This window comes from Echeneis naucrates, chromosome 24 (genome assembly GCF_900963305.1).
Source record: "Echeneis naucrates chromosome 24, fEcheNa1.1, whole genome shotgun sequence".
Taxonomy (NCBI): domain Eukaryota; kingdom Metazoa; phylum Chordata; class Actinopteri; order Carangiformes; family Echeneidae; genus Echeneis; species Echeneis naucrates.
The window spans coordinates 3,161,440-3,177,639 of record NC_042534.1 but is presented as its reverse complement, the minus strand read 5'-3'; the positions used below and the strand labels follow the sequence as shown (position 1 = coordinate 3,177,639).

The following is a 16,200-nucleotide window of genomic DNA, read 5'->3' as shown; positions in this document are numbered from 1 at the left end:
AAACACACACAGTGTGGAGCGTATCCAGGAATAGAGCCATTGTGTGGCGCTGAGCTCAGGGTGGAGCTGTCAGTGACACTAACTATAGAGAGCAGAGAGGGAGGGGAGTGAGCCTCACTTTTTCCTCCCCTGTCTCCTTCACTTCTGTCCTTCGCTCACTCGTTCACCTCTAACACAAGTACAAACAAATACACATGAATGCACTTGCCTGTACAGGCGTTATTACAGTAATGATGACGGTTTCATGGATAATTGGATTAGCTACGTGCTCCCTGACTATTTCAAGCTCCCATATTTTTTTTGCTTTCATGCTTTCATTGATTCTTTTTTTCTTGCTGACGGCTCTTAAGTTTCTCTTTTCCGCTCAGTCGTTTGACTTGAGGTCGGTGTCAGTCTCTTCCTCTTTACTCGGGTTTTTTTTTTTTTTTTTTTTTTTTTTTTTGCGTGTGTGCCAATGGCACCATGTGTGGAGCAGCTGGTGGCTTTTTTATATGTGTGTGTTGAGCTTGTGGCTTCTGCTTAAACACTTCAGAGTAGTTTGAAGTAGCCTGCAATCCCCACACAGTCTCGGTCAGCTGTGAAGTCTACTAGATGATGAAACTTTTCTTGCACACTAAAACCAGATTTTATCTGCACAACGGCTGAACTCTAATTTTTAACTGTCAAGATCTTAACTGCTCTCATCAAATATACAATTTTTTCTGCTTCTTTGGGAATTTTCCCTTTATTTGGCCAAGCCACAAAGATATCAGGAAAATTTGTAGTTATGTTGGATAGAAAGTTTATTAAGTTGTGGCTGGTTGACAAAAATTTTTTTATTTGATCAAAAATGTCATCATACTCTAACTATTGGCACAAGTAAGTTAGTGTGAGAGTTATGGTCCATTATTAGTTTATTTATATGTTCTGAGCCTGAGGTAGTCGTAATAAAGCAACCTTTAAAATTATAGGAGCATTTATCGTCCTTAGTTATAGCAGCATTTTTAGCAGTAGAAATAGAATAATAGTCGTAGTTTTTAATCGTAGTGGTAGATTTATTAACACTACAGTAAAGCTAGTAGTAGTTGTATTAGTAACTCTAATGTGATGTGCAGCAGTGTGTAAATAGTAGCAATGGTGGTTGTAAAAAATGGTTTCTGCATTGAAATAAAGTTTTTGGAGCTGTATTGATAGGAGCAGGACCATTGTTATTTTAGTCACAGTAAAAGTACTCAGAAAAGTACAGTTGATGTTTGAATAGTAGTAAAATTGTTAGCTATAGTTGTGCTGTTGGTACGACTGTAGTTATTGCAGTTATAGTGGTTGTAGTTCTCCATCCAGTCATAGTGGTGATATAAATGTGGTATAAGACTCATTGCAGTAGTAGAAATGATTGTTGAGGAGTTCACCTTACTGGAAACAAAATGAAGGATGTAATTTATTCAACGCATTAATCTGGGTGTTATATTTATTTCCATTGAGGCTGTAAACATGCCTAAATGGAATCTGTTCCAACGTGTTATAATCAAAAATAACAGACTCTTTTCGGTTGTTGCCCCTTCTGTGTCATAAAATGGCTTTTGTAAACGGAGTGTTTGAGTGAATCAGTGGAAATCAAAAATCTTTGCATTTAAAAGCTCTATTTATGAGAGCTCCCATGTCCTTATTAGACAGCTTATTACGTTTTAATTTAGTGCAGGTGTGGTAGAAAGTAGTTGACACTCCTGTTTATGAGAGAAAATACACAGTTGTCTGTTGTCTACTGCCAATGATTCATCACATCGATTATATGCATCATTATTTCTACTTATTTCTTATTTATTTAGCTGCTTTTCCAAATATTATGCATTTATATTTTTACGGAATTAATATACACCCTTGTGCTGCAGTAAAATTCAACACAAAGTGCAAACCACAAATACTGTAGTTTTCCCTTATGTTTTCTTTCTTTCTTTTTATTTAGCCCTCTTCTGTCCGTAGCATTTAGGACAAACTGATTTTTACTGCACAATGTGTTTTGTTGCCAGTTTATTAGATACATCTGTTGGATTCAGTTTAATCACTTTGAAGCATGCAGTCTGTGGTGCTGTTGAGCTTTAATCTATAATAATACCAGGTTTATATCTTTACCATTAGAAATGGGAGGGAGGACATTTCATTGATTAGTCAGTCAAGTTTGGCTGATGCAACATATGTTTTAGTAATATTTTAGATCTTACTTTGAGCTGTCAGAAATTGTTCAGTGAAAGAAACAATTAGAAATATAAGCCACAGATTCATTAATTAGTCCCAGTTTCAACTGAAACAGCTGTCACCATAAGATTATACAGTTTAAGAGAAAAATAAGCTATATCCTCCAAAAGTGATAATTTCTTAAAAGACTTTCCACAACACCTGATTATTTTAACCTCGATGAAAGGAGGATTTGTTCCAGGATTTATTAGTTTTAGCTGTGTATGCCTGCTAAACCTCCAGCGGAGTATAAATGTAGCTAAGCTCATAGTTGCAGCTAAAGTTGTCCCACGTCTTTCTTTTACTCTGAGGATAATCACACCTCGACAATACAAAGATAATAAATGACCCTAAGCAATACCAATCTATAGGTAAGTAGGATTTTGTGACCTTCCAGGTAAATTTCCAGGTTTTTCTTGATTTGTTATCCCTGTTAGAGAGTTTAAAAGTTGTTCTTTGGACTAGAGATAGCTCCTTTTCACCAACGTCCCCACAGTACAGCAGCTATCTCTAGTAGTATTAGCTAGCAAAAATGGAGGAAAGGAATATTAATCAAAACAGATACGGAGTCTTGAGTCTGAAAGCTGAAGCCATTTTCTTTAGAGGAACTCTTTTTTTTTTCTGACTGACACACAAAAAGGACAGAGCTAAAGCTGAGGCTTGTTCAGTTTGTCCCAAACACAATCTGGACGGGATTCATGGCTACTCTGACGTGAACTATTATTAATAACTGGAATAAAAAGAAGTGCCTGCTGTGCACATATTTCTGCCCATATGTGTCACTTTCATGGGTCAGGTTGATATTGGAAGGAGCCAGAAATAATATTTGCCCGTCTGGACGCACATATAAATGTGGCTGTGTTTGCTGTAGTTCAGATAACTGGACTTAAACATGTATAAATCAACTATCCTGCATGTATCTGCTGTGTCAGATTTGCCTTTTATTTCTTATTTTTGGTGCACTATTGTTTTATTGTTTGCCACATCCTGTTCTCTGCTCAGCCCCCCTGGGTATCATCAAACGTTCATCCAACCTGACCCCCCCCCCCCCCCCCCACACACACACACACACACACTTTCCCCCACCCACCACCACCACCACTCTTCTGTCTCTCTCTTCATTCAGCTCAGGTTAATCAGATTCTATCAGCTGTACAGAAAAAGTCAGGTACTTTCCAAACTCTCTGTCATTCAAGATCATAGTTGAATTTTGAGTTGAGAGGAAGTGCATGTTAGTGAGGACTCTTTGAAAGAGACAAAGACAACAAAGTCAACAAAAACCACGAGTGTAGCTGCAGGAGGTACTTTCTGTGTGTAACTGTGTACAACTTATAACTACTCTCAAATAATCAGCACCAAAAAGGACTATGTGTATGTTTAAAGCTGCATTAAGCAATTATTTTATCTTGTCACACGAAGTCAAAAGTGTGAAAAATAAAAGCCGACCAATGCACCTGCTCTCACACAAGGAAGTGTACAACCAGTTCGCGCAGGCCTGACTGTACACTTCCTGTTTAGCGCTAAAATGGCGGGGAGGCGAAGTGACTGAAGAGCGTCGAACATGTAGCAACCAAAAGACATCCAGATATTTTTTTTTTTTTTTCTCGAGAGTCTGTGGACCAAACCAGGGCTGATTTGAATTTACATTCGACATGTGGCCAAAAAGATGACTGCAAGTCCAGATTCCTCTGTTTCTGCTGAATGTGTAAGTAGTCAGTTGTTTGCTTAAAAAAGTTAGCTATAGGAGCTGAAATTTTTTCGGCTCCTAATGGTAAAAAAATGCTTAATGCAGCTTTAATTTCATTTCGGGGTTAAAACTACAAATGTTAAGGCCATGTGGTCTCATCAAGACCACATGATGGTATTTCATGTGCTGGTGTACTCATTTTGATTTAATTTTAAAGAAACATATTACTTTCATCTGAGTTAATTCATACCATGAGTTTGATTGTTTTGTGCGCACAGTTTTAGAAATCATGTAAGCTAAGTTATTGCTGTAATTGTAAGTGTCCCGAATGTATACTTCGCTAAGCACATGATTGATTTTTTTTTTACATAGCAAGTTTTACACTGATTTCAACCACTTGACTCAAGTGGTTGAATTTAGTTCATGCTTTGATTTGTTTAGTTTTAATGTGTTGTGTGTTTCACATTTCCTGATGTCTATGAAATGCTGTAAATTTATTTTTTTATTTATTTCCCACTTTAAGTGAACATGTCACATAAGATTTCTTTATAACATTCATCAGCATTTAAAGTATTATCTGCTTCAAGCTGCAATCTAATTTTGTATCATCAAGATCACGATTTTATTTAGTGTCCCTTAAGTTCCCTGTTTTTTCTCCAAATATGAAGGACGGTAGGACAGGCATAAAACCTGATGAATCCTGAAACAAATTAGGAAAAAAATTAAAGCTTAAGGCAAATATTGGAGAATAATGATAATTCCTTTTACACACAAAGCCGATGAAGTGACATCACACAGTGAAAAATGCTTATAAATTCCCACAGACAGAGGTTATGCCAAATATATGCACACGTATTCAGATTACTGTCCATATGACCAAAAAAAGCTTCAGCTGTTCACATGTGATAAAGTAGGAACAGCACATATTTAAGAGTTGTGCTTCTTTGACTGTTGTCGTATTTTTCTCAGCCAATCAAAACATTTAACAATGAAAGCCACATGCACCCATTCATACACACATACAACAACTTCTCATATCTCACGCCTCCCGCACTGACCTACACTCGTATAGTGATGGATCATCCATCAGAGAGAATTTATGCTTCAGCATGTTACCCAAGAAAATACCCCAAAGGACCGGAGGAGCCAGGGATTGAACCACCAACCTGCCAATTAGTGGACAACCCTCTCTACGTCTGAGCTGCTTGGTATAATAGTGGTTAATTATTTTTATCATGATAAATTCATTGATTCACTGCAGCTCTAGTAAAAATCCTGCAGCATTTTGGAGCCACATTCTCAACTAATTCTCAAATAGGTGGCTTTAAGGATGAAGTGACTTGATTTGTAATCATTTTTAAAAAGGACAACAACACACATTAATATAATGCTGTGCCAGCTTTGCCCGGAGGTTGGATGTTTTGGCCAGTGAAAACCTTTGAGGACCAAAACTCCGCCTATGTTAAATTCATGTCGGAGTGTCCGGTGTTGAAATCGTGTGCTGGTGGACTTGAGTCTGTCCCGGAGCCCTTTTAGTCACCTTTTGCGTTCTCTGTCTTTTACAGGCCTTCTCACCTGCTCATTACAGGCTTTGTGGGCTTGTTAGTGCTGGCTAGTGTTAGTGTAGCCTTTGAGTTTGACTTTTAGCTCGACTCTCCACTTTTTAACTGTTGGAGTGTAAAATCTGTTAGCCTATTAGTGACACACACTCGTAAAAAACCTGCTGGTCTCTTTTACAGCTGACACATGATCAGAGTTTAACAAAGTAGTTTTTGGTTTTTTACATGTCCGACACCATACTACGCATTATTATTTCATAAACTATGAATCATTAACAAGCACAGAGAAAAGGACTGATACATTTTAGTAAAATAAAAAGCTGAACCATAGCACCAAAAAACTGTTCAACTCAGTTTGACTCCATATCTTTCTCTTGGCCATCCAACCCCCTTCTCTACGTCCCACCCCTCCACCCCAGCCGCTCCACCGCCCAGCTACATAGTAAATAATTTTAGTCTAATGTTATGGGATTAGTGTCATTTAATCACCCTGCTCATTAATCAGCTGCACTGTTAATGATATCAGTAGTAGGAGTGTGTGTGTGTGTGTGTGTGTGTATGTTAATGGGAGTTGATGGTGTGTATTATTGAGCCTATGCAGACATGCTCTGCTCAACATACCTGCTCTGTGTTGTATTAACAAGGGCAGAAAAATTGGTGTGTGTGTACAGTTATAATGCTTATCGGGTGCTTTGTCTAGACGAGGGCGAGTGGCAGATTTTTCTCAGACATAGACTCTGCTCTGTCTGTTTCCCAGGAGATGGCAACCTCTGACCCCTGCGCAAACGCCCCCCCAACCCCGCCTGAGGAGCCGGAGGCTTCCCCCTCCCCTCGCAAGAAGCGAGGGCGTCGGAAACTTGATCAAACTGAGAGGAATAAGGGTAAAGATTTTATGCAAAGCCCGGTTATTTCGAATCAGATGAAATATAAGCGGCAAATTTATCTTCAATGGGCATTAAATTTTACATTTTCTTAACGCAACTGCTAACTTGTTGCTTTGATGCGTCAAATATACGAACAAAGTGATGAAAACCATGACTCTACCTCCTCATTATTCCTCTTGTTAAATCTGTACAAATGGGCTATTTCCTGTAACTTTTCTTTTCCTGCAGAAGAGCCAGACGACAGAAACTGCGACTCCCCCAGAGAGGTGAGAATACCAGTTGTAACCCCATCTGTGTTGTTTAGTTTTGGGGTTTTTTTTTTGTTTGTTTTTTTTACTTTAAAAAATTTATTTAATACTCTCAAAGAGCAGTGCAAGCAGATTTAAGACTACGGTCAGTGTATAACAAGGTTTTTATACGTGTGAGTGTTTGTGTATGCAGGGTGAGACTGGGAGGCTGCGGAGGAAGCCGGTCCCCAGAGTGACTTTCCAGGCTGGTGATCCATACTACATTAGCAGGAGACAGAGGGAAGAATGGCTGAGCCACTGGAAGATGGAGGTGGGAGAGATTCAGGTCTCTTGTCTGTGTGAATTTATAGAAACAGTGAAATGGGGGCTTGTGTTTCCTTTAAGAATCAAAATGAAACGGCCGAAGTCAGCGCGTCAGTCAGAATTAACAAGGCTTTGGACATATCTCACATAAATACCCCTTTGCATTATGTCTTTTTTTAGTTGTTGGATATCTATCCATTACGCTGTAAACATTAGATTAGCTGACAATGAACCTGTGGAAATCAGCTGTAGTACTGATGACTCAGTCCATGTGGGAAATTTAATCAACCTTCACAGCAGTATTACACTGATAAAAATGTTAACACGATTGCATGCGTTTGGGTTATTAACTCAATATATGGCATTTCTGTTAAATGTTCATTTAACTCCAATAAAATGAGATAGCAGTAATAAAATTTTACTTCTGAACATCATTTGTGCTGCAGAAAACTGTTCAGGCAGCTTGAGTCCACTGCGACACGCCATATAAATGTCTGTTTGCTGCAGGTGTAATTTATTTTCATTTAAAATATATTATAAAATGTATAACGAGCCCACACTGGCGCTCACAGCATGTTGAGCCAATGTACGATTTTATTCATGCAGGTATTCTTCTGCTGCTCCACCACTAAACTTAGAGACATGCTTTCTCTTTCTAACATAAATACTTATTTCATCTATTCCATCAGAATAACGTAAACTTAAGTATTTCAAGGGAAATAAAAATGTCAAGATATCTTCAAGGTTTGAATAAGACAGAGTAAAAACAAAAAAGGCCCTTATTAAAAACTGATGTACATACCTTAAATGTTTTCCCTTGCCTGCTGTAGGCAGTAATGTTACTCATTAAAAGTTTAGGTAAATATATGATATAATAAATGATTCATAAGACACTATAATGTATTTATAGATGCTTATTTATTCATTTGTCAACAACTTGGGACCAGAAAGTGGAAACCGGTGATTAAACAGAAAGTGAATCACAAATTAAAACACAATTTTTTCCCTGCTTATTGTACAATTGTATTCTAGTGTGTTAGATTAAGACGTACAGTATTAAATGTTTTTATGCTGCTCATAGATGGTAAATTTGCCATCTTAGAGTCCAACTGACATGTCAGAATCAGATTGTTGGACATCACAAACCTAAAAACAGAAAACAGAAAATGAGTAGTTAGACTGTTTTGCCTTCTTCAGTTATCGTCTGTGTTAGAGCAGCAGGAAATTAATTCCCCATAATGGTCAAGTTTCAGTTTAAACACAAACTTATCTTAAATGGATCTATTTTAAACGGTTAATCCATCCATTCATTATTATGCTACTCATCAAGGTCCAAGTAGTGATAACTTAATTAACTGTATCATTAGGATAGTGTCTGATAGTAAATTACTGTAGTTGTAAAAGTTGAAGACTTTGGCAGGACGGGTTATGACAGTGATGTTAAACTGCAGTCTGTGTAGTATTAACAGGGTTTTAAATTTAACTGAGCAGGGAATTAACATATTTCATAAAGTCATTACATTTCACTGAGTTTTGTCTTATACATTTCATTCTTTCTTGGAAAACAGATCTCCAAGAGCAATTAGACTTTCTCTCTTCAGGCCTGGCTCATTTTGCCGACGTTCATCGTTCCCTACATGTTTTGGAACAGTTTCTCATGAAGGATGTTCATCTGTTTTGGGTCAAACCATAAATATTTAACATCACACAAACCACTGACATCCAAAAATATTTTTCACCAACATCATCCTCGTGTTTGGTTAAACATGCACTCTCTGTTGGCTTTGTTGCACAGCGCTGTTTCTCAGTTTTCCTGCCCTCCTCTTCTTGGGAGCACATTTGTTTACACTGGAGGGAAGCGGACTTCCCTCTCATGTGCGCACAAACATACACACAAACACATACACCAAACTAGCCAGTGGAAGATGATCTGTGGTCTTTCAATGTGATTGGCCTTTTTCAGTGACATTTACGCAGCACTTGACACAGTGAAGTGCCATTGAAAGTGAAAATGGTGCTTTCCCTTTCTCTGGCTGCAGAGGCCTCTCTCTGTGAAATGTTTATCTCCCAAAGAGTTTTGACCATTGGTTTATTTTGACATTCATTCCTCCAAAAGTGCCCCAGTGGTGGATTTGAGCACTTTGATATTGTTCCAAAACAGTGGTTCCCAACCTTTTTTTCATCAGTGTGTCTGAGCGCTCCCTCATCGTACCCCTCATAGGATTTATTCAGTCCAGAGAAAACACAGTGGCTTTGGTGAATTAAAGACATTTTTTTCATGGTTCAATCATTGAACTGTCAATTTTTATTTTTTTTCTAACTGACAAGCAGAGCTGAAGTGCCGACCGAGACCACTGAAGGCATGTACATGTAATATTTCTTGAAATTGGGAGCTTACCTTCACATATTACACATTTCTTTTGTTGCAGCTGCATCTGTAAAGCTGTTTTGAATCAAAAACTTAATTCTAACTATGAAACTGGCAATCTATGGATTTAGTATTCTCTGGTGAAACTACATGCATGAAGAAAACATCATTTAGAAATATTTAGTTTAAAATTCATTTTTACTACTTTGGTTCTTGCCCGTCAGAAATATTTTGAGTTGATGGAAATGGAGGAATTTTACCTCATTAACTCAGCTGGAGTAGTGTTGCCAACTAGTTTTCATTCACTCGCAGTTTGTTGAAGCCAGAAGGGATTTGTGGGGAACTGAGGTGTGTCCTGTGCAGTTGGCTTTTCCTGCTTTTTGGGACAGTAAATACAGTGTTGATCAACTTCATGCCAAATTATTGTAAGGCTTTTATTTGCAGAAGTACATCCCTGTGTTCCACTCCTATAAAGAGAACCAAAGCAGGCCCTCATTAAAAGTTGGTGCAGAGGGGGGTCAGACTAAACACATTATGTTTTAAACATTTATTTGAAGTCACTTGAATCAGGATTTTTATGTTAACAATGGATCACATGACCACTTCTATGTGCAAGTGGTCACTCACAGTCACAAACCCCTCAGATATTCATCATTCGTTCCACTCCGCTCTAGAGAACTTTAAAGCATCATTGTTTTGTTTTTATGACCCAAAACATTACAGTTTGCTTCAGTCTCTTTGCTCTCATTAACTCTGCAGGAAGCCAAATTCAGCTAAAAAACAAGTGCTCACAAATACTCTATTTGGATCTTTGTCCTAATTCTTCTTCGAGTCAAAACAACAAATTAAAACACCAATTCAAAAGAGTCTGGTTTGATGAAATAGGAGCAAAATCATTACATCAAATAAAAACAACAGAGAATTAGTGAAATAATTCTGCATTTGAAAAGAAGGACAATTAAACTAAAACTGCCACAAATAAAGCACAAAGGAAAGACAGACATAGTTAGAAACTTTGGGATCTGGTGGAGACCAAAAACAGAGATAAAAGAGAGAGGCCATTCAATTATATGATCATAACCAGATCATAAAATAATCTGGATGTGTAATCAAGTTGTAAATACTACAGTATGCCACTTTAATTGTGTCAACAGCTTGTTTCTCAAGACTGTGCTGTTTGTGCTGTTGCCAAGAATGGTTGTGTGTGTGTGAGCAAGTGTTTGTAGATGCTGCAAAGTGTGTGTGTGTGTGTGTGTGTGTGTGTGTGTGTGTGTGTGTGAGAAAGGAAGACGTAAAAAAAAAAAAAAAAAAAAAAACAAAAGACAGAATGACTGAAAGAGACAGGATGTGTGTGGTCATGAAAAGGGGAGAAAAAGTCATTCAGCCTGATTGACAGAGCGGGCGGCTGAAACACCGGGGATGTGAGAGTGTGAGAAAGTGCGGTTGCTGTTTCCTCGTTCTCTAGTTTGAACTTACTCGGCTCTTGTCAGCGTCTGATGGACGCAAACCTTGAAAATGTATGAGAGAGAAAATATGTGACAACTTGACGAACCACATTAACAGTTTGTTTTTTACTCTGCTGTTAGTCTGAAATATATTTACAAAGCACAAATCAACATGGGACCGATAAAAGGTTTAGAATTAAATCATTTTAAATGATGGTGTAAAAAGCTGAAATTGTCTTAGCACACGCTCTGAAGTAGTGACAGAAATTGATACCTGAATGTAGGTTGTTCTGATAACTTCATTTAAATTAGGGAGAAAGAAATTACGCTGAGCAACATGGTGAGCAGTGAATGAAAACAAGACCAGAGAATCAAAGTTATGAAAGAAAGAAAGGAAGGAAGTGCAGGGCAGGACATGGTTCCTCTTTTCAATGAAAGTACATGAATTAAAAGATACTCTATTATGTAATAAAGGCCAGGATTAAGAATGAAACTTCAGGTCAAAGTAATTTACATACATAACTAATTTACACAGGTTAGGGTGAGTGTGGTTCAAACTCGGGCTCACATGTTAAAGCTGAAGGTTTACTTTATAACAAAAACGTGGCTTTTCTTTTCTTAATGCTTTGTGTCAAATAAAGAATAATGATAACAATGATATTTATCTTTTTGGGCCTTGAAAAGTTATTTAAATGGAATAATTTTAGATTTTTTGAATGGAAGTGACTCCAGACACCACTTTTTGTAGCAGGTGGCACTGAGAAGACCCTGAGCTGGATTCATCTTTAATATTGTATCATATTTTTTAATGTCATAAATTTTCTATGTAGTATCTTAATCTCGAGTGACTACTGCTATGAGGTGAATCCTGTGCAGCAAGTACCATGAAAAGTAGAAAATAACATGAATTAAAAATACAAAACCAAAGTGCCATAAAAGTGCTTGAGCACAGTGATTGAGTGAATGGACTCGGCTGATTTCCACAGAAAGGGAAAAAAGAAAAGGGTGAATGTGAATAAAGAAGAGGATGTAAGGAGAAAGGGAGGGAAGGGAAGGAAGAGGAAGGAAACTGAGATGTAAAGTAAAGAAAGAAAGAAAGAAATGTGGTGGAATGAAAACAGAAATATCCATAGAAAGAGAGAGAGCGGGAAGAAATCAGTGATGGAGACGGAGGTCTTAACTAGTTCCAGGTTTCTGCCTGTGTGTGTGTGTTTACTCTGTCAGTCAGTTGAACTGCAGCCAGCTGTTAACAGCCCCATCAATATCCCATCTCACTGGAGTCTGGAGGAAACCTGGTAACTCAGCAAACTCTTTTCCATTTCAGGGTAAAAACATCTGGCGTCTTTTCCCTTCACGTTTAAGGTTACAGCAAAGAAAATAAATAAATACTGAGTGGGGGTATAGTTTGCTTTTCATACTGGAGGGTGCAGTTTAATTGAGTTTAACAAGTCGCACACCAAAGACACACTTAGCCTTGACCTTGTTTTTACTCGTACTCCACTCAGTGCTACATACTGGGTGAGATAAGAAAACACCTCAATGTGTTGATCTAGGAAACTTGTTGACAGACACACACACGGGTGTGGGGGGTTGTGGTCTGGTTTTACAGAGAAACTTTTGATGAACACACTCGATGTGTGATGTGTGTCTGTTGTGTTGCTGCTACTGCCAGCTAAATTCTTTGCAGATTCATTGTAGACATAGATTGCAGGGATGAGTGTTAACAGGTCTTTTCTCCATCTATTCTTGCTCATCACACAACAAATAGGTGAGATGTTGAATCATGTGCTGCAGCTGCAGTGTGTCCTCTCTTGCTCTTTAACATGGGCATCGAAATGAACACAATCCACAGCTTCCAGGCACATGTGATGCATCCGGGACGTCTCGGGCCTTAGATCAGCTGCACCAGACGAATTAGATGCAGTAATCTTCTCGTGTATTTCTTGGTGTTTGAACCTGAGCTGCGCATCACATCATATCACATGTCAACAGGGTTAGCAGTCTACAGTTATACAGATTTTTTTTCTTCAATGCAGCCGTCTCCAATTTGAGAATCAGTACGGAAAAACGGTAATAAGTCGAGTGAGAAGTTGGGCCATTTTCCCATAGATTTCAGTACAATCTGACAACCAGTGGAGTCGCCCTGTGTGATGGTCGTTGGATATTGACACTTCGCTGTTGACTTCATGTTCTCCATTTTTATGAACGGTCATCGCCCTTTTTTTTTTTTTGTGTGTGTGTGTGTGTGTGTGCTGCTAACTTCCGTTGTCAGGGTTGTGTGTCTGCTGCTCCGGCTGACGCTCCTCTGCCCCCCTGTGGCCGAGAGGAGTGACGTCGTTTCCTCCTCAAGGCGCCACATGAGGACAGACGTTATTCGTCCACTTCAACCCAAACCTGCAGTTCACAGACGATTTGTTTTCCTCTGTAACGCTAAAGTTACTCTGAAGTCGAACTGCATTTGAAAGCAACGTGCGGGCCTGTGTGTGAATGTGAGGTCGTGACCCTAACACATCCTATTGGCTTGTCAAACCCTGAGGCTTACCTAACCTTTGACTTCAGTGCATGTCCACACCTCATACACACACCGGCTTGGATTTGTGTATGTGTGTGTGTCATCACCCTTAAAGCCCTGGGGCAGCCAGACATAACTGGATGTGGATGTTTGTGTGTGTGTGTGTGTGGTGGAAGTTCACCTAAACATCTGTTAGGTGAAGAAGCCAGTAAATCACACACTTCACTGCTGGCCAATCAGCAAAGAGGCCGAGTGTAAAGGAGACTTGAGGCGGTGGAGACGCACAGAAAGGAAAGTGTAGGAAGAAGAGGAGGAGGAGGAGGTGAGACAGACAGACAGGCAGACGAGGAAAATGACGGAGAGAAAGAGAGCCAGGGAGGAAGAGTTGCAGTTGCAGAGCTGCCATGTCCGGTCTGTAAGTGATTTGATTTGATTTGATCCTTTTTTCTTGCAGAGTATGTAGCTGTGTGTGTTTGAGGAAATATCAGCTTGAGATTTTCCTTTTAACAGAAGAAGAATACAAGCTGACTCTTTTGGCCAGAAAGTTAATTCATGGCAAGTTTGTTGTTTTTTACGCTTCCAAAAGTTTTTGTTTGCTTGTTTGTTTGTTTTTTGGTAGCAAACTTTCCTTTTTTTTTTGCTGCTGGTGGTTTCATTCCAAGTAAAAGATCTGAAAGAGAGTTGGATGAGACCAAAAAGAGGTCAGTTTTGTTTATTTGCTGTTGGGCTGTTTGTTGTCGTGGGAGGTCAAGGACTATGATGAACAGTTTAACATTATTTCCACAAGTAAGAAAGAAACTCAAATGGATCCCTGACATTTTAATTTGAACACCGGCACTATTTTGGGGTTGTTCTGCCTAAATAATGCACTCATATATCGGTTTAAACCCATAACCATAATAAGTAACACTAAGAAAAACTACAGCTGTGACCTAAAACTAAAAGTGCAGGAAGTGTGATGAGAAGAATTGCTGCCCCCCTCCTTTTTTTTTTTTTTTTTTTCCTTGATCAACCAAAACGACACTTATACGGTCACTAAATTATCTTAACGGCTGGAAAACAACACCAAGCCAATGAAGTCTTATATTTTAAGGTGAACATCAGGTTTTCGTTTGCTTTCATCTATCAAACTTCCATTTTTGGTCCATTTTGTTTACTACAAGAGCTCTTTTATTTTATTTCTTTCTTTTTTTTTTACTCCTAGCTACTTGATGTTTCTTTTGGTTGAGACTTTATCTGAGTTTCTGTTAGTTTTTTTGTGTGTAGTGTGAAAATGGTTCCCCATGGTGTTAACAATTAGAACAATTATATCAAATCAGGTTTGGCTGACCTCAGACTTTGTGTAGTTTACCTTCTAAGTGCTCTAACTATGTTCACAAGGAGAAAACAACAGCTTGATCCATTTGCTTATCAATTTCCAGTTTTGTTTTGTTTTTTATTCATTTTGGTTGGATTGCCATTTTAAAACATCTGGAAAAGCATCTGAATGGTGACTTAATATTGCTAATGATTGGAAAACAAAACAAAGTCACCAAACTGTTGTGGCGGAGTCAGGTCAGACATTTGGGTATTGTTCTCCACAGCCATCAGGCAGATGTTTGGCCCATTTCATTTCAGGAGATTTCAGGAGAACTTCATAGAAAAGCAGTGACTGTGTTTCTTTAACATGTCCCACGGCTGTGATCGATGCTAATGAAAGAGCCGTCGCTTGGTGTGTTTCCTATTGACAATGCAAGAGAGGCTATTAACTGCTGTCTTAATTGCAGTGTGTGTGTGTGTGTTTTGAGCAGCGTTGGGTTCATTTTGAGGTCAGGGTCAGTCACACTCATAAAGGAGGCGTGGCCTAAGAAATAGCTCATTGGTTAGGTCAGAGGGTGAGGGGTCAGATGTCAACGGGGCGGTGCAAAGAGTGAAAACACTGACCAGGGCACGGGGTTCAATAAAGTTCAAAGACGTAACTCACAACATTACAGCCTCTCTGCATCCCTCGACCCCCCTCCTGATTTTATTTGTCCCAGGAAAACACACATACTGTGTTGTTCTGCTGCCGTCTGCCTTATAGCATCTGCACATTTGGGTTTTTGTCACGATGCAAAGCAGCTCCACAGATCACTTTCCTAACAACGTGGCTGTGATAACAATTACCAGCACCAGCTGTACCATGTAGACGCTTTAGGCACAGAGAAATAAACTTGGGAAACAAATAACTTTGTATTTAGTGCAGTAAAAGTGAAAAACTTATAATTAAATCAATATTTTGTGGCATGACGCCTCATTGAAGACGCTACATGATGGATGAGAATCCATCTGTGGGCGCCAAAATGTGGATTTTCCCTTCAGCTGCACATTATTCTGTTTATCACCTCTGGCAGGAGCCATGTGGGTGTGGTTTCACATTACTTACCTGCTTAATGTGCAACAGGATTTTAAACAAAGGGGGCAAGCAGGGCCCCAGAGTTTTCTGTTGACTGTGGTGTTACATCACATCTTAAGTTTTCCCAACATTACAAGACCTGATCCATTTCTGTGTCCTTCAGAGAAACTGTGGACATCATGTGGACATTTAGAGAGCACTCAGCCTCTGTAGTGTGTAAAACGTCTGCACAATCATCTATATAATGTATATAAGTTGGCCTATTCAAGTTGGGTGGGCACGTTTTTTCCAAATAATAAAGCAAAGTTTCATAACAATTCAGAGCTCTTTAGACCAGTTTTAATGTGTGTTCATGAACCCCACATGAAGTTTTTATTCAGTTTTCTTGTGTATAACTCTACTCTGGCTCATGTCATCGTAATATATTGAGCGACTTTGTGGACTCAGTTTAGTCAAACACAGAGGAAAAAGACTAAAGACTCACAGACAACATGAATAATAACCAAGCTGCTCCTATTTATTTACGGAGCCTTTTGATGTGTACCAGCAGCCAAACATCATACAGAACAGTGGATGAACATGCTGTCCTGTAACATGTGCAGACATTTA

General features: G+C 38.8%; 1 protein-coding gene across 13 annotated transcripts in view; it reads left to right on the top strand.

The window, feature by feature from the left end:
- dnmt3aa (DNA (cytosine-5-)-methyltransferase 3 alpha a) overlaps nucleotides 1–16,200 on the top strand; it is a 48,467-nt gene that overhangs the window by 16,975 nt on the left and 15,292 nt on the right. For 10 of the 13 annotated variants that reach the window (XM_029495885.1, XM_029495893.1, XM_029495887.1 and 7 more), the window contains exons 4-6: nucleotides 6,215–6,338; nucleotides 6,570–6,607; nucleotides 6,783–6,899. The exons of 1 other annotated variant lie outside the window; for it this stretch is intronic. In XM_029495885.1, the coding sequence (XP_029351745.1) occupies nucleotides 6,215–6,338; nucleotides 6,570–6,607; nucleotides 6,783–6,899 (279 nt within the window). Of the gene's footprint in view, nucleotides 1–3,553; nucleotides 3,917–4,972; nucleotides 5,107–6,214; nucleotides 6,339–6,569; nucleotides 6,608–6,782; nucleotides 6,900–16,200 lie in introns of those variants that run through there. 2 more of the 13 variants (XM_029495894.1, XM_029495895.1) reach the window with 2 other exon arrangements.